Source organism: Embiotoca jacksoni, unplaced genomic scaffold, assembly GCF_022577435.1.
Source record: "Embiotoca jacksoni isolate LCO1_2020_lvr unplaced genomic scaffold, fEmbJac1.0.p SCAF_2, whole genome shotgun sequence".
Classification (NCBI taxonomy): Eukaryota; Metazoa; Chordata; class Actinopteri; family Embiotocidae; genus Embiotoca; species Embiotoca jacksoni.
Window position 1 is genome coordinate 1,070,912 of NW_027185340.1, and position 22,060 is coordinate 1,092,971.

General features: G+C 41.8%; 2 protein-coding genes across 2 annotated transcripts in view; one reads left to right on the forward strand and one right to left on the reverse strand.

The window, feature by feature from the left end:
• The window catches only part of lrp2a (low density lipoprotein receptor-related protein 2a), a 45,316-nt gene extending 28,714 nt beyond the window's left edge, over positions 1–16,602 (reverse strand). Inside the window, exons 1-24 of the mRNA XM_069153771.1 lie at positions 16,500–16,602; positions 11,678–11,785; positions 11,188–11,310; positions 10,784–10,900; positions 10,244–10,354; positions 10,031–10,144; positions 9,820–9,936; positions 9,103–9,246; positions 8,891–9,010; positions 8,419–8,547; positions 7,742–7,911; positions 6,235–6,458; positions 5,597–5,803; positions 5,233–5,435; positions 4,934–5,074; positions 4,478–4,681; positions 3,753–3,945; positions 2,858–2,983; positions 2,559–2,689; positions 2,220–2,357; positions 1,837–2,118; positions 1,455–1,694; positions 751–870; positions 129–245 (exon numbers count right to left, since the gene is read on the reverse strand). Coding sequence (XP_069009872.1) covers positions 129–245; positions 751–870; positions 1,455–1,694; positions 1,837–2,118; positions 2,220–2,357; positions 2,559–2,689; positions 2,858–2,983; positions 3,753–3,945; positions 4,478–4,681; positions 4,934–5,074; positions 5,233–5,435; positions 5,597–5,803; positions 6,235–6,458; positions 7,742–7,911; positions 8,419–8,547; positions 8,891–9,010; positions 9,103–9,246; positions 9,820–9,936; positions 10,031–10,144; positions 10,244–10,354; positions 10,784–10,900; positions 11,188–11,310; positions 11,678–11,785; positions 16,500–16,569 — 3,649 coding nt within the window. The 5' untranslated portion in view covers positions 16,570–16,602. The remainder of the gene's footprint in view (positions 1–128; positions 246–750; positions 871–1,454; positions 1,695–1,836; positions 2,119–2,219; positions 2,358–2,558; positions 2,690–2,857; positions 2,984–3,752; positions 3,946–4,477; positions 4,682–4,933; positions 5,075–5,232; positions 5,436–5,596; positions 5,804–6,234; positions 6,459–7,741; positions 7,912–8,418; positions 8,548–8,890; positions 9,011–9,102; positions 9,247–9,819; positions 9,937–10,030; positions 10,145–10,243; positions 10,355–10,783; positions 10,901–11,187; positions 11,311–11,677; positions 11,786–16,499) is intronic.
• A 660-nt stretch (positions 16,603–17,262) lies between these two features.
• On the forward strand, positions 17,263–19,942 carry LOC138200687 (coiled-coil domain-containing protein 89). Its single transcript, XM_069153559.1, has 7 exons — positions 17,263–17,354; positions 18,318–18,790; positions 19,090–19,220; positions 19,300–19,436; positions 19,517–19,593; positions 19,671–19,770; positions 19,855–19,942. Exons 1-7 carry the CDS (start codon positions 17,310–17,312, stop codon positions 19,939–19,941), a joined length of 1,050 nt encoding a protein of 349 aa, XP_069009660.1. The 5' UTR covers positions 17,263–17,309; the 3' UTR covers position 19,942.
• Positions 19,943–22,060: the final 2,118 nt, after the last annotated feature.

Sequence of the window (22,060 nt, forward strand, 5' to 3'; positions counted from 1 at the left end):
AACAGAGCATTAGCACAGTCCCAGATTATTGACATTTAACATATATTACAACCTTGTACATAATTATGTAAGACTAAGTAATGCTTCAGTAGTATAAGGTCTGACCACAGAAGTATTTGAATACTTACGACAGTTTTGTTCATCTGAGCGATCAGTGCAGTCAAAGACTCCATCACATCGGTAGTAGGAGTTGATACACTGGTGACCACCGGAGCACTTGAACTCACTCACAGTGCAGTTAAAGACTGAAAAGTCAAGTTGGGTATGTTAATGAAATATATCTGCAGTTGTGTGTGTTTGCTGAGCTCAGTTTCTGTACAATACAGGTAACGAGATCAATAAATTAAGAAGTTCAGTAAATGCTTGTTGAATTCTACAGAGCATTTAATTGACCTCTACACCTTTTGCAGGATGTGTAGCTGGTAAAAACAGAACATTGCTGAACACATGAATGAGTGAAACAATGAATGAATTTTCTTATTGGGAATATTGGCAAATAAAGCACCAGTTCACAATATCTGAGTTTACAAGATCTTAGGGAAGTCAGGTACATAACACCTGATACGCAGTGATCTGCTGAACAAGTAACTTTATTCATTTTATAAAAATAAGTAAAAGGGAAATACACTGATTCTATGAAATACGCACTTGTGCTGCAAATGAAAAACTTCATGTGTTGTAAGTAAGAAACAAATGAGATCAGCAATGGTATTTAAGTCCATGGAAACTGAAATGGAAAAAGCTACTCACTGCATCCCCGCTCGTCCGCTCCATCCACACAGTCCCTATCCCCATCACACACATAGGTGGGGTCGATACAGCGGTGGTCTGGACACGGAAACTGTTCTGGATGGCAGGTACTTCCCAGATCTGTCAACACAAATTGTTAAACAAGAGTATGAGCCTGTGGACTAACGTACTACCCTTTCTTGGCTGATGCATAGAATCCTGTGCAAGTCTTAGTTTAAAACCATTTAAATTTTTGTCGATGAACAACAACCATGCGATAATAGTTTCATCATGGCAACTGTGTATAATTCAGTGTTGTCTGAGTGCATAAATAGCTAAGTAACTCTTTTCCTATTAGGGAACCTGACATTGGTGGTAAATTTAACATCCTAACTGTCTGATCCTCGACACACTTACAAGCATGTACAGAATAATGCTTTTATTGAAATCTCCAGTTATCTCCAGTGGCCTATATAGGTGAATCTATCATTTTTGTAAAAACTGTGCATTAAATTTGACTTCAACTCACTAGACACGAAATGTTTTTTTTGCCAACCTTTTTCAGTATTTTCTGAATTAAATTCACTCTTTCTCCACCATATTTGCTTTCTGAAATACATTTCTGGCATTTACAAAAAAACAACAACAACCTCAAAGCAAATCCTACTAAATTTATAATTCCTATATACTATACAATTTTAAATTGTTAGCCTAAAGAGACTTACGGCAGTCAGCTTCATCTGAACTGTCCCCACAATCGTTATCAGTATCGCAACGCCAGGTATGAGGGATGCAGCGGTGGTTGGCACAGGTAAACTGATTGGCAGGACATGTTCCTGGCACCTGAGTGGGGCAGTTGTTCTCATCACTGTTATCAAAACAGTCATTGTGGCCATCACAGCGCCATCCAGTAGGCACACAGTGCTGATTGGCACAGGTGAATGCAGAGGGGGAACAAGTGGTGTCTGAAAAAAAGAAAGCTGTTATCTTCATTTTAGTCCAAATTAACATGAACTAAATAAAAAAACAAAAAACAAAGGTGAGAAACAGTTTTGCTCTGGTCAGGTGGTGTCAGTATAATAAACTGGATTTAAGAAAAAAAATTACTGTTAATTCCACAGTTGACTTCGTCACTGTTGTCATGGCAGTCGTCAACACCGTCGCATCTGTAGCTGTTTGGGACACATTTGCCGTTGCCACAGGAGAAGGAGTTGGCTCCACACTGCAGTGTGGGGGGCTCGTTGGAAGAGTCCTCCACACATGTCTGCTGGTTGGGCGACAGCTTCATGCCATACGGGCAGCCACACACCCTCTGTGAGTCCGGCGCTGGGAAGCAGAAATGGCTGCAGTCTCCGTTAGGATTTGTCTGTCTGTTGCAGAAGTTGGAACCTGAGAAGAGCAAAGGAGGGTAATTGCCAGGAATATGACTGACAAGTGTGAGCTGCAGCTACGCATGAATAGTGAAAGGAACAGAGAATGAGGCTACCGACCAGTCTGAGAGTTGGAGTTGAAAGACTTGACGTGCATGATGTGGCTGATTCCTCTTCTGATAATGACCATCTCCCCACCATCAGTCTTGCGCACACGTACGATGCCACCCAGGCGCCAGTCAGTGAAATATGCATAGCCTTAATGGAACAGGAGCAACAGAGCACAGCCTCAGTTACTTCATCTTTCATCGCCTCCTGCTAACAGTAATTGCTCTTTTGACATGCTCACCGTTAAAGAAAGACCTACAAACCACAGTCAACTCCCGTGAAATTGACTCCCTCTTTATTTAGATCAAATATGTGCAATGGATATATATGCAGCTTATTGCCAGACCTCACCTTCAAAAATGGTGAGGCCAAATGGATGGGAGATCTGGGATATGCGATCCAAAGAGAGCCTGTTCTGCCCATTAAAATTGCTGTGCTCAATTTTGTCGAAGAAGGCATCCACCCAATACAGACGCATTGAGCTGTGTGGGGATCAAAGCAAAGAAACATGAGGAGATTATTGAGTTAAATGCAATCATTTACAGGTTCAAATGTCTTCTTTTTTTTTATCTTTTGCAAAACAAAGAATTGCATTGGTATATTTTTTTGATTTATCTGCTGGGCATGTGAATGTATGACATTTAGCTCACCTCCAGTCAATAGCGAGGCCGTTCGGCCAGCCAAGAGTCGTGTTTACAATAGACAGGGCATGTGACCCGTCACCCCAAGCCCTCATAATCTTCGCTGGCCGGTACCAGTCAGTCCAAAAAATATACCTGATGGAGCAAAATGAACAAGGCTCAAAGTCATAATTCATTCAACCTGTTCCTACTTGAAAACTTTTAACCATCTACTTGTGTGTTATATTTATTTATATACTATTTTGGATACTTCCACAACATGGAGCTTTTCTGTTTAAGCCAACTTCTTAGTGTTAACTACAATACTGCCCTTCACACTCAGCTAATCTCAGCTGTTGGACACAGAGGCCTTATGACTTTGACGCTATTGGAAACAACAGCTTGTTCTAAATAAGAATTCCTTTTATCAGGTGGGGGCTTAAATTGTGGACAGTTTATGAATGGGTGACTACCAGACATAAATACTTGGTTTTGTAGACTTCTCTGTTCTTAACAGCACAGAAAGCTACAAATCCCCTAGTTTCGGTTAATATATTTAGTAATATGTAAACACATATGATGAATACCCTTATGGTTCCTGTAAAATTGCTGCTTAGACCTCTAACTAAAGTGTATTCAATTACAGTGGGTTTTAAACTATCTAAAAGCTTTCATGTTCACGTCAGAGTTATCTCATGGTGTTATATGTAAAACATTTTGCCCTCTACAATCCCATAACCAAGGCTTTGCAAGCAAAGTCTGAATCCCATTGAATCCATACAAACCTAAGGCATTTCTATGTTTTTTAGTTGAGTTTGCATTACCAGTATAAGCTCCTCCCACTGGTGGGTAAGCAAAATACCAGTAATTCTTATTTAGAGACCATAGTAACAAAAAAACTAGTAATTCTGCTGTGTCGATTTACCCAATTAAAGGATGCACCACGATAGCCCTCGGGTTGTTGAGGTTACGTACGATGGCCCTCCTGGACTTATCAGCGAGCTTCATGACAGATATACTCCTGTATCGTGGGTCAGTCCAGTAGAGGTTTTTTGAAATCCAGTCGTAAGCCAGGTCCTCCACTCCATCCACTCTGTTGGCTGCCAGTACCTCCCTGCCTGTGCAGATCAAAGCAGTCAGAGCACCATTTAACACAGAGATGAAAGAGGAACATATTTAAATAAATAGGCTGTCAGCTTGCATTTTCCTCTTGTGGACCGGACAGAAAGAACTACAGTAACTCCAAAAACAACATCCCTGATCAGAGCAGCGGCGTTTCTTTTTTTGTGTGGTGTGACTGCTTGTGGACAGTAGTAGCAACTTGCACAGTTTAGGAGGTAGTTAAAAAATGCTTGGTAAGACACTCTTACTCTTATTTCCTTTCAGGTCCTTCATCTGATATGCAAGTTGATTATGTGATCTATTTTGCACAATCCATACTCCTGCCCATAGTACCAACTGGCCCTATCAGGCACTCCCTTAACACCCTGTATAAGCCTGACCTAATAACAAGGTAGTGCTCTCTGCTAGGAATGAAATTATCCAAGGATGCAAACACAGAAAAAACACTTGAAACATATTAGCTGATATTGTCATGGTATGAATGAGCACAGTAGTTAGAGATCAAACAGCAACAGACAAGATGCTCACCTGTCCCATCCACATTCTGTTTATAGATAATATCTTTGGCCGTGTCTGAGAAGAAGATAGCATCATCCTCAGCACTAAAATCCACTCCAACAAAGTAGGAAGGTGATCCAGTGACAGGCAGGATGATGTCTTCCTGAGTAGAGAGGTTGAAGGGGATCCCTCTAACGGCCAGCTGGCTGGAGAACAACAGAAACTGCCTCAAAGCTGCAGGTAAGAAATCAGAAGACCAGATGAAACAAAACATCTATTCACACCAAAAGACATTGAGTCCAGCAAAAACATCATGTCCCAAAGGAAACTAAACAACATGAAACCAATGGGGATTTTACGTGCCGGTAATTTCCAGGTGAACCATTACATCTTCAGGGTATTAAGTATGATTTTACACTTTGAACCAGGAAACATACTGAGATCTGTAACAGATCAATGCAGTTAAACAGGAACATTTTCTCTTACCAGAACATCGCTTCCCATCAGCATATAAGTCATAGCCCATGCGGCATTTGCAGCGGTATCCTAATCCTTCATTGTCACTCCTATGACTCAGTACACAGATCTGCTCACATCCACCTCTGTCTACACTGCAGGGGTTTGGCACTGGAGACAAAGGAAAACTATTTCAGAAACTGAAAAACTTATATGACACAAAAACACCAGCAGTTACATGTCTGCCAATCTGGGTAAATGAACATGATGCTGAAGCAGGAAGTGTAAGAACTGAGAGCTGCCTCGGGATCACTGAAGAGTGGGTTTACCTTGTGGCTGTTTCAGCTGATGTATCACTGCTACTCCATGTGGAGTCTGAGAGGTGCTGTAAATGACTTGAGCACTGCTGTCAGTGAACTTGTTGGCTTTCATCACGGCCATCTTGGTCCAGTCCGTGAAGTAGACATTGTGCTCAAACAGACTGATGCCGAATGGGTGTGGGATCACAGCACCTCCATGGACCACTGTTTTTCTATTAGAAAAATATTGAGGACATTCATTTATTAAAATGTAAATACACATGTACTAATTTTACATCCCACAGTTTTCTTTTCTTTTGCAGGTTTATATTTCTAGCAAATTCATCTAAAAAAAGATGTGCTCTTTTAGAGGAATAAAATAGGAAATATTTACCTATGCAAACCATCATATGTTGCAGTTTCAATGTAGTCATAACGACTGTCAACCCAGTAAATGCGCTTTGCCTCTATATCCAGTGTGATACCAGCTGGCCAGCCGAGTTTACTTCCAATGACCCCATATCGGTTGGTACCATCCATGTAGGCTCGCTCCAGGCCTGGCTGTCCATTCTGCGCCTCCCAATCTGAGAAGAACATATACCTGTGAAAAGAGGGGAATTTATTAATCTGCCAGTTTTCACTGAAGTGGGATCATTACATGAGAACGGCTCTTCACAGTTGGGGACACAGAAATAACCCTAGGTTTTCCCCATTTTAATTAAGTCTGGCATCCACAGCATTAAATTATGTCTCCAAGTGGGTGGCTGTGCATTCCACCAATGAGCTGTACATTAATTTAAGATAAGCAATTTCTCTGTAGCCACCTGGATCTCCTCCCCCCCTTGAACTATTCTATTGGATTACAATTAGGGTCATCACTTACATTGCTCCTCACTAATCCACCCAGGGCAATCTCCTAATCTCACACACCCCTCACCATTATTCCATACCAGTGGAGCACGACAGATACTGAATGTGGAGATTGGCAGTGAGTGGGTAGATGAATGGATGGAAATTGCGAGATGTGCTCACCCGACAGTGGGGTCCACCGCCAGTCCTCTAGGGTTTCCGAGGTTTTCTGTGATGAGCGTGACCCGGTTACTTCCATCAAAGTCCACCATGTCGATCCTGTTGACGCTGGCCTCCACTACATACAGTTTATTGTTCACCCAATCCACAGCCAGATTCTCAGGGTGGTCAACTGATACGTTTAAAACCACCTGCACGTTGGAACCGTTCATATGCACAGAAAACACCTGTCCACAAAAGATGCCATTGTTGTTATAAAATTAGTCCTCAGGTGGTCACTCTTTACAGAGATAACGGGATTATGTTAAAAGTTACATTCACAAATTTTCAAGTGTATCAACATACAGTTCTTACATGTCTATATGTACATTAAAATAGTTTTTGGCTGCTGATAAGAGAAGAGAATTTTGCACTAATTAGACTGTAACTTTGAAATACAGCCACTGCTGAAGCCTAATATTTGGAATACATTTTTCGACAGGACATGGACTCAGGATCTTGTCCCTAACCACTGAAATTAAAACTTCTTTAAGAGGGAAACTTTTTGTGGCCAATATGAACAGAAGAACTGTTTTAATGAGCATGTGTGAACGTACGTATTCGTTCAAGATAAATGTAAAAAAAAACAACACGTTTGTTTGTTTTCTTTTTGGTCTTGTTTAATTTCTGTGAATCTTTAAGGTGGTTTTCTGAACCTGTCACTCGAGCAATACTACCGTATGATAGCACCAGTTTCTCAGACTGGAAGCCTTGGCACTATGCAGCTGGTTAGGGGAGCACTGCTCTTAGCAGCGCCGCTTCTTTTGAAACAAGATCTTGACGTCTAAAAAGCAGGATTTTTCAACTGACCTGTTTAAAGAGAAACTGAAGATGTGGAAATAGCCTGGTAGTTTAACCTTTCCGGTTGCATTCACATGCCCTGTTTGTGCTCTCCCTACTTTGAATCTGACATGCTGCCATGGAGGTGGCTAATATACACAGATGCCCAGTCAGAGATATGTCTCAGCCTGCCAGCCAAGGGGCTGCAATTTAAACCAGTGAAAAGCCCAGACATGAGCTGAACAAAGACTTTTTAGCTGGCCAAAGAATGCATATAAACGGACAGTGCTACTGAAAACAAATACAGCATGATTAGTTCGAACAAGATCGAGTTACAAAAATTGCACCGTGGTATGTGAACATCATACCAGCCTATCAGACAGCTTTCAAGATTAGGCCATTTGGATTCCATTACATATCTACTTCCCCTTCATTACGACCCAGCCGCAAAGGGGCCAACAGATATTCCATTATTATAGTATCAACATTGCTGATATTTTAAAGGATAACTGAAAGAATTTGGTCCTGGCCAGCTTCAGTCTTACTCAAGCATTTACACAAACAAGAAACTGCTCTACTCCCCATAAAATATTATCCTGACTGACCAGCCTGTTTTGGAGGTTAATGCTTTATGACTAACATAATAGTTAAAGAGCAAATAATATACTTAGCATTGAAATTAGTGAGGTACCTTATTTTGGATGGTATCAGTCCAGAAGATCATTTGGAGATTATAGTGGAAGTCCACTCCCACTACAACCCCTCTGTTTTGTGAATTAACCAAAGTGCTCAGGCTGTTGCCATGGATATCACCTATTAGCAGGTCTCTGCCATTTGAAAATATCAAGGAAGGAACTCCAGCTGCAGAGAAAACAAAAAGTTAATAAACACAGCATTAAGGCATTAAGACATTTTGACCTTTTAAATTTAAGGTTAGAAGCCGGGCCTGTTTTATGTTAATGTTAAAACAGATATCTGCTTCATAGCATGCACTGTAAACTAAAAGATGAGTGGAAATTTACAGAATGTAGGACATAATTCAGATCCCTGACTCACTCAGATTAATGAAGGTAGAGTACTTTCAAGTCACTATCATTACACATTTTTTTCACTAAAGCTAAAGGCAATGAGGTCAGCCTCTCAGTCAACACTCGTTCTATGTTCTACAAAGGCAAGAGACTTACTAAAACAACATCTAGCACGCAACAATGCACCAGAAAGAAGCACAGACAGTCGGTACTGAGGTTGCCAAAAAGGAGAGGGGTCTATGCTAATGGGATATCACTTGGACGGATCATTCATTCATTTCAGATCAGGGCATATTGTATGTAAATCAAAGTATTCAAACAGAGGGAAAGTGCCACCTACTCGTGGTGTCAGCTCGACAGTATCTGTGCTGCTCCAGGACGTAACCCTCCCGGCAGCTGCAGTGATGGGAGCCGATCCGGTCCTCACACAGATGGTCACACACGCCCCACATCGAACAGTCGTCAAAATCTTCGGCATGATGAAAAGAAAAACACAGCGGATGAGGATTGAACACTGATTATTTGGTTGAAGTCCATAAACACACAGATACACAATCAGCAGATTTAATGGGCAGTTCTATGAACTGGATCTGTTGATCCGGTCAGGATCAGAATGTGAATGCAGCTTGTATAAATGCTCCAAAGAACAAAGCTCCACCATGGAGGTCCCGGTACCAGGACCAGACTATATCTGTTATAAAAACTCAACCTGCACAATTTTTCCAAGGTTGGCAAGTGTGGCACATTCACTGAAAAGGTCTGGTAGGACAAAAATGTGCTCGCATGCAGTAAAGTTAATGAAAGGTATGTACCTATACATGAGCGACTATTGTTGCTGCTGACAATATATCCAGTAGGACAGGAACAAGTTCCTCCATCAGGGGAAGCATGACAGTGATGCTCACAGCTCAGAGAGGCACATTTCCAGATACCTGACCAACACAAAAAAACAGACGAGTGTTTAATATTCTTCAGTGGCCTATGTTAGATGTCCTAATGTGTACTTGACAGTGTTGGTACTAACTGCAGTTGCGCCCAGCAGTGGTGTTGGTTTCATCCTCTCCCTCAGGACAGTGAGCCGTCCCATCGCACAGCTTATCCATGGGGATACAAAGGCCAGAGGATGGACAGGGCCATTCCCGTGGATAACACTCCTGTGGTACGTTATCTGCAGACAAAATTAATTCATCTTCTTAGCACATAAAAAAAAGGAAAAATAACAGTCAGAAAACAGGACAGCAGGTAGTTTTACATGCGTCGGACTGTTGGGAATAAAAAGATATTCTATGTGCTAGTTGGGTATTAAGGACAGGCAGCATTATCTCCACAGGAATGTGGTTCTGATCTTAAGAAAATTGTGACTAGGACATTGTGGGGGAAATGGCTGTCACTTTAAATTGATGCAGGGGAGCGGGGCTTTGAGGGGGTCACATGGGGGCTCACAGAGCTTCTGTAGCCCATCCTCTAAAAACACACACTCTTCACAGCCATGTGGAGGAATTCTAAAGCCCTTTGGGGGGCTGCGCAATCTTGTGCCACAAAGAGTCATTTGAATAACACACTTAAAGGGAGCACAGGCACAGCATCTCTCTGGAACAAACCAACCATGGAGACTTCAGGTTTGCAAAGCAGAAGTTCTTACTCCTTTTAGTGCTATTTAACCAGCTAAATGTAATTAAGGCTTCTGGTCCTAATCATACAAACTAACTATGACAACTGAAGTTAACTACTGCATACTTACCACAGCCTTTTTCATCTGCGTTGTCCTCACAGTCATCCTCTCCATCACAAAGCCAGATTTGGTGGATACAGCGGCCACTGGGGCAGGTGAAGTAGTTCCCGTTACATGTAGGATATGCTGCAGGTGAAGGGGACAAAAAGATTTAAGGCTGATAGTCGGCTGGGTTACATACAAAAATAAGTAAAAGGGTTGAGAGACAGATGCTACATACTGCAGTTCAGCTCATCGCTTCGGTCTCCACAGTCATCGTCATGGTCACAGACATAGCGTTGAGGAACACACGCTCCATTATGACATGGAAACAGGCCCGTGTTGCAGTGCTGTGCTGAAGAAAACAAAGAGGCAAAAAAAAAGATGTATTTCTTGGTGTGATGCTTTTGGAGGTCTGAACTTAAATAATTGAACTTTAAAATTGGCTTCTTACTGCAGTTTGCCTCATCAGAGCCGTCGCGGCAGTCGACTATCTGGTCACATCGCTGAGTCCGGTTGTAGCAGGCCCCATTGGCACACCTCAGCTGTGTACACTCGGCGTAATCTGGAAGATTAAACCATCACCAGGCCAACATTATGTATTCAAATCAGCCTGACAACTGTGCGCTTTTCAGCTTTTAACACGTGAAAAGTTCTGTGAATTGGAAGGATAAGAGACTCAAATTTAACAGCACCACCGTAACAGCAGCAGTTGCCACAGCATTCTTGATGCAATTGTGAGATTACCACAGTGTGCAGTGCTGTGAGTCCACCATGTCGGCACAATAATGGCATAGCAGCTGAACTTCAGCTTGACTAATCCACCAAAGAATCTGCAATCAACCTCTGACAACAAGAAGCATATTGTGGCCCATTCTGTCAGTCAGCGAGCCTCTTAATCTTAACAAATTGATTAAAATGCCACAGGAGCTGAGATAAAAAAAAAAAAAAAATGAAAAAAAAAAAATGTGAAACCACCCTGGAGAAGACTTACGGCAGTTTCTCTCGTCAGACCCATCCGAGCAGTCTGCCAGACGGTCACATCGGTATTCTCCTGGGATGCACGCACCGTTACTGCAGCTGAACTGACTGCTGGTGCACGTCCTTCCAGCTGAGAGCAGATCGGAGAGCGTTTTATCAACACATGGAAAGGTTTCATTTACATAGTTCTTATAGGCAGCTTAAAATTCAAAGTATTGTAGATGTATTCAACAGTCGTCAAACTTTCTTAGGCATACAGATCGTCTGAAAGATCTTATTGTTCAAACCCACATACCTTGGTCAAGAATCAACAATTCAAATAATGCCAAATATTTCGTGCTGAATGCTATGATGACTTGCTCATGAAACACTGATAAGCTCCCCTGAAGAGTTGCTAATAATGACAAATGCACTTACCACAGTGTTGCCTCTCATCTGAGCCATCCTCGCAGTCTTCCTCATCATCGCACACCCAGATATCTGGGATGCACTCACCGTCACTCAGACACTGGAAATGACTGTGATCACATGTTACCTGAGCTGTGGGAATACACACCAAGAATTTCATTATTTACACCAGCTGATTGAAATCCTCTAGTAAGAATTTACGATATGCACATTTGATCAAGTACAATATATTACTACAATTTTGTATTACTTGTATTTTACTTGAGCGTTTTTATTTTATCCAATTAAACACAAGTTATTTTGCAGAATACAATCCTATGACTATTGTACTACTGAAATTATAATACACCATTTTTAATGAAAGCAGGATTGTATTTCAAGAAATCTGAGTATTTTTCCTCCGCGGCTTGGAATAACACATCCAACAAGCATTACGTCAGGTATTCCAACCCTCTCAGGTGTTTTATGGACATACAGTGTGATGTAATGAGCAACTCACGGCAGTCTTGTTCATCAGAGTCATCCACACAGTCTGATGTCCCGTCACAGTGCCAGTCACCCGGGATACATCGACCTGTCCCACAGCGGAACTGCCCCAATTCACATCCTACACACAATTACAGTTTTTTTTATAATTCAGTATTTAATTAAAATCAAGTTTTTCTTTCATGCTAAAAGTAACTTTTATCCACGGATATTGTTTTCTACAGATGTGTTAGTGTTAATATTAGTATTCTTTTATCCTGTCTCCATTTTTTTGTCAGCCTGTCCAAAAAGTGAAAATTTTGGAATTCTTAAATATTCTATTATATATTTATTTCGTGAAAAACTTAGCATAGAGGAGCAGAGCAGCCTTCCACTGATGGAGCTTGTTGGTAACAGCATTAACAAGCCTTGGAGACAAGCGTGCCAGCCATCCCCCCTCCGACAGTTACACAACCTTCACTGCACTCTTCTCGAGCCTCCTTTTGATGTTCTCACTGAGTGGCATCTGTAGAGATAAGATACCACCACTCTACCTTCCCTGACATTTTCCAGGGGAGATTGATTCAGGCAGCATACTCAGAGGCAGAGTACTCCATCAGAGCCGTCCAAATAGAAATGTGCAATTCTGATGGTGTGTCTGACAGCCCGATTTATGGCCCACGCTGTTCCTGTCCAGTCTGAAATGTAATTGGAATAAATAGTGGTACTGGGTGGTACCGCAACTATTTCAACTCAAATTCTTCATGAGAAGAAGTGAGAGGTGGTGATTGGTGGTGCATGCTTGGGGTTGGTGGTCTGTTTCTGTCCTGTCTTATCCAGCATTTTTAAAACATTCTTCCTCAAATAGCTTCTGACACTTAATATTGGGATTACTTATCTAAAATCAAATGGCTCTACGATTTCACCACAATGACTTGATTTTAAGGATTTATTATATTTTTGATGGCGTAATGTGTATTTACCAAAGCAAAAACATGTCTTAAAGGTAAGTTACTAAAAATGAATTTTCTACAAGCCAACAATCAGCCTCTCACTTTTAAAGATGGATCACTTTTACAACAGTTGTGTGGTCACGGCCTCGGCTACTGCACTAAAAGCCTTGTGTACGTTGCATTCTTGTCTCCTATCAATTAACCTGCAGACCACCAAACTACTTTACAACCAACTCAGCAAAACAGGCTGCGTATTTAACTCTATCAGCAGCCAGCTCAGTTTCCTAATGATAACATAGCTCACAATGTGCTCAAAGGGAGCCGTTGTTGCGAGGCAGTGATCCCAGCGGTTTCAGCCTCATCTATAGCATGGCAGCAGGGACACGTGTTGCAAACAGTATACAAATGGCTAAGAGATGCACTCTATTGAACAAAAATATAATATGTCCCTTGGTGAGAAGACACACAAAATACTGAGTCAACACTTTGGTCTGTATAGGACAGGAGTTTCAGAAACACAAATAATTCTCTTATTAAGACGAAATAAATGTGTAGACAATACTCTAATGAACCTAATGAATTAAATTAGATGATCAAAATCTGCTTTAAAAAGACCAAGATGTGTTTACCCACTATACATACAGACCTAGGTCGATAACTTAAAACCATGTATGCCAGGGAGAAACCAATCTGCTCGAGGCTTTCAAATGCAGCCAGTGTTTCCTGACAGCATTACTTCTGGGAAAGGTGACAGATACAGCACACTGAAGCTGAACCTTTCAGCAGATCTATCTTGTGTGAAGGTTCTTCTTACATTCTGAAAGGAACGTCTATGTAACTTTTCCTTAATCCTCAAATTTCTGCCTTCAAGCAGACAAAGTTGCAATTTGACTGTCAATTAATATCAGAGATGGTAAAAGCAAAGTTGAATGGTGCAAACCTACAATTTAGAAAGGTTTAGTCTGAATCTGGAAATCAGCTGTTTTGTTTTTAATTAGTGCTTCAGCTAAGTCTTGTTGTGTAATTTGATGTTTTCCTTTCCCTTCCTTCTACTCTTGTCTTTTCTAATTAGCAACTAAAACCCACAGCAGGAGAGAGCACTGCTCTATCCGTGGATGTAGATAAGGATAACCTACCATTACCCAACAAAGAGGAGCACTGAAGGAATTTTCATTAGAATGAAGCCCCCCAAACGCCTTAAACCCCACTGTGAAATTACAATGGCACAAAAGACACGCCAGCAGGGATGCCAACTCATAACTGGAAGTATCACCCTAAAACGAAGTTACTTTGGAGATGGACAGCAGAGAGCAGAGTACAGTAAGGCTTGCTTCCTGCGATAAGGTAAAACAATGGTAAAAACTTAAGCCCCCGTCTCCCAACCACCCGAGAAGAAAACACCTGTCCACCGCTGCCCAAACACCTCTTTCCTGTCGTGTAGAGCGCCTATAAGATGTCTTCGAGCTTTCACCAATATGCTGTCCTCTGCACTCAATGAATGTGTGTGGAGAAAGGTTGAGAAAACGTCTGCTGGCAGCATGAAACGCTGGACCCGTCCATGCTGTCAGGGCGAAGTGCTGCTGCCTATTTCATATGGAAATCAATGCAGCAGAATGCAGTCAATTGCCAAACAAGTGACTTTGGCTCTCACTGCTCCACTCAAAAACAGCTAAAGTCCGAAAGGCTTTGGCAGAGGAATGGGAGCAAAAGGAAGGCATACACAGAGTGAGGAATAAAGCCTCGGTCTGGTCAGAATTTATGAATACTCAACATTTTAGTTCACGGTCTTAACAAAAGAATGAGTGAAAAGAAAATGAAGCTGTCACAATGCAATAACACAGCTAGCGGACAACTTATTTTGCCTCACAGCTCACTAGCAGCTGGTTCGAGGCTAAACTCCATCCTCGGTGTTTTTAGCACAGACTGAGGGAGCTGCGAAAGGATTTGCTCTCAATTTGTGTCAGCTGTGTTCCAGTTTCTGACACAGTGCTGCTGCTGCTCAAAGATTTCGGCTCCTTCACCGTAAAGAAGATGGCATGCGCAGGATTTAACGTGCACATGCTGGCCAAGTTTGTGTGTCTTGAAAAGTTTGAACACAAAGGAAAACATTACCGATGTCGTTACAGACTCGGACTAAAAATAGGTTTGGTTAAATCAAGGCGGATTAGCCCCACACTAATGTTATGTTATATTATGTTATATGATGTTATGTTAATGGAATAACCCTCATATCCCATTAAATACAAACTTTAAAACACCATTAAAGTTCCTATTCTTTACTCAGTGGGTTATTAAGATTTTACTGGTGAATGAGTAAAGGAGGAAACAACTTCATTTAGTGACAAAAAATGTCTAGAACAGCAAAAATGACGGAGAATAGTTAACACACCAGCACCATGAAACCTTCCTGGACTGTCACATTAGCTATTAATGCCAGTGTAAGCATTCAGCAGCAGTATTAAGCACAAGGCCGGGATAATGTTTTCCAGAAGGTCACAGCAGAAACGATCATCAAACTAAAGTGTTTTTGTGGAGGATATAATGGAGAGGAGAGAGGAGACCTTTCCCCTTTCATACTAACATTATTTAACTCCTGCCAATCTTATATTTTCTAAGTGGCACGTCTGACACTCACAATAATAACGATAATCATTAACTGGTATAAATGAATTTTATGCAAGCAGACTACATCGCTGTCTGTTAATCACAATATATCAGCTAATCATCAACACGAACATGCTGACAAAGTCCACTGAGATTCTGCTGATTTAGTCAAGTCATCTCTTTGTACACGTCAGCTGTCATCAGCAATATTTCATCTCGAAGTTCTGTAGCTGCCGAGATTCAAAGGAAATGCCAAGTGAATTTTTTAAATGCTACAGTCTCAGTGTCAACACGGTTTTATTGTCTTTTTGGCGTGGGCTGTCTACATTTTCTGGTTGTCTGTTAGCCACTGAGGAAATAGGCCCAGGAAATTTCATAACAAATAAATAAGAAAGCAATAGCTGAGGCCTTGCTCTCGGTACAGGTTTTTTTCTTAGCTCCAAACTGCTCCTTAGCTTGAAATGATTCCATTCTGCAGCAGCTGCAGAGTAATTAGTTGCTTGATTCACACTAAGGAGCTTACATACTAAGGGTTGAGCAAAAAGAAAGCAGATTACAATTTGAGAAGTAGGATCTAGCCGGGCTACAAACACAACAGACAAGCATGAGACCGTCACGTACAAAGAGCATTTATCTGAACATTTGGCATCTCTCTCTTTCACGTCAGAAAATAAAGTTCTTCCTCGAGCTGCGGTCGAATTTGAATCGGTGGTTTGCGGCGTGAAATCTGCTCCACTGAATGAGATTTGTACCAGCAGCTCTCCGTCCTCACAGATTGTCTGTAAGTCACATGCTCTTTTCTGTTACCTAGCAACAGTAAAGCTCAGGCAAAAGTTCCTCCAGAGAAGGTCCGATCTGTCTGAGGAAGGCTTTGTGCTCAACCTTTAAAGTAATACCATGTGGCAAAACATTTACCCCACAGCCAGATTTACTTTACCTCGTCACCACGGCAACAGTACGGGAAGATATTGTGTACCCCCAAATTAAATAGTGGTTTTTTTAATTTTATTTTTTAATATCATTAACATGTTTATTTCCATATGTTCAGCTGATTTATTCTATTTGATTGCGCTCCAACGTTAACTGTTACTCACTGGATAGATACTTTCATTTCCTTTAATGCAGAAGCAGCTCAGCTTCAATTCCCGTTTTTTGTTTTGATGAGCAACAAGTGCACAGAGTGGATCACTGGCAGCACCACAAATCAGCATTTCCTCCATGAATCATTCAGTCTGGGGGGATTTTTATTTTTTTTAAAAGCAGTAAAAGAAAAAGAAAAAAGAAACTCAAACGACTGACCTTGAGTGTGGCACCATCCAACACAGCACATGAAGACGAGAAGCAGTTTAAGTAGCAGTGCTCTCCACATCCTGGCTGGTCCGTCCAGCTCCGCTGTGCAGATGGAGGAGCTGTGAGGACTGGGCTGGGATGCTTTCCTCTGTCTTGGCCCGCTGGTTGATGAAAAGGGGCGTGCACAAAAGCGCAGGACAGCCGCTCCCCCAACCCAGCCTCGGCCCTCCGGATAAACCCTCCGGCCCTGGAATCTGCATAATGCCATGCAGGTCCGACTTGTCCCGAGTGCCAGTGATTTTTCACTCAGCGGGCTGTCGCTGTTATTTTGCTCCACTCTTGGGAATTAAGGTGTCGCCTACGTGTGTTAGGGAGGACAATCATGATAGGTTAATTAAATCAATATATACAAATACAAACAAACACAAACCAAAAAAAAAAAAATCCTTTTATTAGGGTTTAATAAAGGCCAAGGGAAATCATAGTAAACCTTCAAAAGTAAAAGTGACATGTGCCACATAACTTTACGCAACTAAACAAAAGTACCAAACAGGATTTGAGCAACGTGAGAGATCTCCTGCCAATCCTCCACCCTGGCTTCACCAGATCTCCGCCTTCCTCCACTGTGCTGGCGGTGGATTAAAAGCTCCGCACCGCCACCGTGCGGCGAGCAGCGGGACTTGTAGTTCACCTGCAGCTGAGAGGGCGTTTCTAAGATGGTTGCTATGAGCGACCGAGCAACTGAAACTTTATGACGTTTGCAACGAAAAATTAAACCGCGTTTAGAAAAAAATACAAAAGTGTTTGTACGTAAGAAGCATGTCGACTCCACAGAGAGGTGCAGCAAACCTGATGAAGGTGGAGGTACGTGGAAATAACACAAATCTCTGCTCACCTTTCTCACGCTGAGATGAAGGTTTCTCTGAAGTTAGCCGTTTCCAGGCAACACTCACAATTCAGTTGTCTTACTTTATATTAGAGAAGCGTTTCAATTATTTCAAGTCTTTAAAAACATTTTTAAACTTGCTGGAAGTCATAAATGAGGTATTTATCGGTAAAATGAAGACTAAACTACAAACCGTCAGTCAAACTTTACTGTCTCGTGCACGCGGAGTCTTCAGTGACGTCAGCGCCAGATTGTTATTCCACGTGTTGGATTAATTTCTGTGTTTATGGTCATTATTGTACTATACTGTATTAAATCATTGACTGTTGGTTTATACTCCCACTCCACTATCAACAATATTCTTCTTTCTACTGCATCACACATATTTGGCAGGTGGAGCTACTTCCTAGATTTTGTACAAAATAATATGAGATATTATCATTATATATATCATTATAATAGTTTATCATTTTGTATAAACAGGAGTTAAAATTAGCTCCTAACTCGACCATCTTGCAGTAAAGGCATCAGAAAGTTTGTATTCTATCTACAAAAGTATATTCTAATATATATCAAATTAGACTAATATATCTTAAATTCTATTTTTAACCTAATTATATAAAATGCAAATATTGTTCTATTTGATCTAGTAGTATAGTAGTTAATAGTTTTGTATATTTCTAAATGCTTTTCACCAGAAAACACTGATTATACTGTCTCGCAACATAACACATGTCAGCTCAAGTCACTTTATATAGTAAGTTACAGAATTAGAGACAGTTCCCTCATGATGAAGCTGTTAACGAGTGTGGTTTGTGTAAAGAGAAAACCTCAGACCGACGCTGGGCTTTAGGGTAGGTGGCCATCTTCTTTGTCCTGTTGGTGTGAGATGAGAGCAGTTGTTGTCATGTTTTATTCACCCTTTCTTACTTTTGTTCCAGTGTATGGACGGAGCTCAGACGTTGGCAGACAAACTCCAAAGTCTTGCTAAAGAGGATGTAACAGAGAAGAGGACGCTGCGCTCCAAGATAGATGAACAGTCGAGTCTGATCTGCATCCTGAAACAGAGAGCAGATGAGATGCTTCTCCGGTGTCAAGCCCTGCAGAAAACCAATACAGAGCTCGAAGACCGAGTGACAGACTGCCAGAAAGAACTGGATAGGGAAAGAAAGAGGGCTCAGACATTAGAGAAAAGATTTATGGATTTAGCTGCCAACAATCAAGCAATTATTTGCTTCATGGAGGAGTACAAAGACCACAACGTCCAGCTGAAGCAGGAAAACAAACAGCTGCTGTCAGAAAATGAATCACTTTTTTCCAAAAAGTTACACGACAAAGAAATGTGTTTTCAAAAAGTCTCGCAAGACATCAAACTGCTGACAGAGAAATATACAAACAAAGAAAAGGAATATCTGTAAGAAAAAACATTCAAACTCTTTTACCAGTAAGGTGGATGATCGATTGTGTGACAGACTAAACTGCGAAGCATTCACGGCTTCAAGCTTCTAAAATTTCAAGAATTAATGTTTTTCTGTCATTTAATTGCAAATGTGTTATCTTTGGGTTTTGAGTATTTTCATGAAAAAAATCTGAAGAGAAATTGTAATCTTTACTGAATATTGGAAAAATAATCAATACAGATTTATCAGTAAGGAAAAGAGTAACTTACCATTGGTTGCATTTCTACTTTATTATTTAACATTTGTGTTTCAGGGAGAAAATAACTGGATACGAGTTCAAACTCCAGGAACAGGCGACTCAGCATGAAGCCAAGGAGGCGTCACTACTCGACCAGTCGCAGAAAGCTCACCAGCAGCTCAAAGATGCTGTGGAGAAATGCAACGGTGTGTAGAAAGCGTCTCGTCATTTTCTGCATCGCTGCAAAATACTGTTGTGAACTTGCGGCCTGTTTTCCACAATCAGAACTGAAGCTGAAGCTCAAAGAAGCGAAAGAACAGCACGCTTTGAAGGAGAAGCAAATGAGCGCGAGCTCGACAAGCCTCACCAGAGAGAAGGACAAATTACTGAGTCTTTCCATGGAAAGAGGCAAAAAAATACAGGTGAATGAAAAGAGTATTTGTTCTTAGTAAAATGCACAGAATGAAACAATCACTTCTTTTACGTACAAATCGGTTTTTAGGAAAAACAAGAGGAGATCCAGCAACTGGAGACAAAATGGAAAGAGCAGAAGAGAGCCCGGGTCCAGGAACAGGACAGGTAACGCTGGGCGACAAGTGTCCTGGATTTCACCGTTAATGAGTAAAACCTGCATTTGTCCTCTACTTTTTTTTCAGGTTTAAACTTGAAGCTGAAGCAGTTAACGCAGATGTGAGAGTGAAAGCTCTCCAGTCTGCTCTTGATGAATCCACGACAAAGCTTGAGAAGCGAAACAAGGTCGGCTGAAAGCTGCAGCATTAATAAGTGTAACTGGCTGAGGACAGGCTGAATTTATCTTCTTCTCTTTTTATTCTTTTACAGGAATTGGATGCCTTCAAGGAACACAGCTCCAACCTCCTCACGCAGGAAAGAGAGTTAAATAAGAAGCTTCGTCTTATGATAGGTTAAATTTCAGCATTACTTTATGGAACATTTATTAATGTGACTTTGTTTTGAATAAAAACACTTTTCGCTAAGAATGTTTTCTTGCTCTCAACACTAAATAAAGAAAACAAACCATGACCAGAGTGTTATGTATCACAAGGTCATTTTTTTAATTTCATATTCACCTTTTCAGAGAAATAGAACCTCAACACGTACTTAGCATGACACGTTAGAGGTTCCTCAAATAGAAAATATACTGTACAAATGTTCTTCTCATAAAACTCTCCAACAAATGAGTTATGAATGTTCTTCTGCCAGCTTCTCGGCCTTCTGGACCGCTTCATGTAGACAGCTTGCTCTGGCGAGGCATCGTACTCTCAGCGTCACCACCGTCATCAGAAGTCCATCGAGTTCATCCAACTTAATCGATGGTTTCACCTCCCTGAACGCTGGAAGCCTTTGATTGTTTCCTGGAGACGGACCAGCTCGCCCAAATGACCAGTAAAGACCTCGGCTACCTGGAAGGGCTGAGACAGGAAGGGCTGAGACGGGAAGGGCTGAGACAGGAAGGGCTGAGACAGGAAGCGCTGAGACAGGAAGGGCTGAGACGGGAAGGGCTGAGACAGGAAGCGCTGAGACAGGAAGGGCTGAGACAGGAAGGGCTGAGACGGGAAGGGCTGAGACAGGAAGCGCTGAGACAGGAAGGGCTGAGACAGGAAGCGCTGAGACAGGAAGGGCTGAGACGGGAAGGGCTGAGACAGGAAGCGCTGAGACAGGAAGGGCTGAGACAGGAAGCGCTGAGACAGGAAGGGCTGAGACAGGAAGGGCTGAGACAGGAAGCGCTGAGACAGGAAGGGCTGAGACGGGAAGGGCTGAGACGGGAAGCACTGAGACAGGAAGGGCTGAGACGGGAAGCACTGAGACAGGAAGCGCTGAGACAGGAAGGGCTGAGACAGGAAGCGCTGAGACGGGAAGGGCTGAGACGGGAAGGGCTGAGACGGGAAGCGCTGAGACAGGAAGCGCTGAGACAGGAAGGGCTGAGACAGGAAGCGCTGAGACGGGAAGGGCTGAGACGGGAAGCGCTGAGACGGGAAGCGCTGAGACAGGAAGCGCTGAGACAGGAAGCGCTGGATTTTGTGGGCAGGAGCCAGTCAGCTGGTCTTCCTCAGAGGATTCATCCATCGCCAGGATGGCGGTGGTGTCCTGCAAAGATTTGTAGTCCTACAAAAGAGAAAAAAAGTAGACATGGGATTTAAACTACATCTACAAGACCAACAGCTGATCAAAACTAAAACAGATTTCTTCATTTTTAATGCTTAATGGTCGCATTGCTCATATTTTGCTGAAGCTGAGGGTCACAGGCTGAAAAGCTGCAGGCAGTGTGGAAAACTTGAATAAGTAGTGTTGCTTAGGAAGGTCATTGATTGGAAACGTCTGACTGAAACAGCACAAACAAATAGGAGCTTATCTCTTATTTATGATGCTTTAAGTTAGTAGAAATCACTTCTGATTTCTAATGAATGACCGTTTCATGTTAACATCCATCTCACACTGACAGTCGGCCAAAGTTTTAAATATGTATTCACTTACTTGATTGTTTTCAGAGTTGATAGCAGGCTTTAAAGCCTGCAGGGCATCGCAGCACCTCCCACTGCACCCAGCAGGGTTAAGATGGCCGGAAGTGAGGCAACAGACACTCATGAGCACCGGCTGGCCTGCGCATGCGCGTTCTGACCTGTTTTTTTTATACCCTCCCTTACCGCAGGAGGGCAGCATAAACCCCTCAAGTCCTGTGAGCGGATTGAAAGTGTTTTAGTTCACGACAGATTTACGTCATTAAAATGGGGTAAGTAAAGATACACAAATAGTCGACTATAATGTTCCTCTGAAAATAAGGTAAAATTAGGAGCCTGTATTGTATATCCTCGAGCACGTGTGTCAAGTCAGTTTAATCAGAAACGGTAAAATAGATAAAAGTATGGGATTATTTGATTCGTAATAATAATCAACTAAAAACACACTAATAGGAGCATATGAATTGGGACATTTTTTTAAAAACCTATTTAATACCCGGATACAATTATATACTCTGCACTACTAGGTCACAGAAATACATGATGTGAAAATATTTAACCCCAAACAA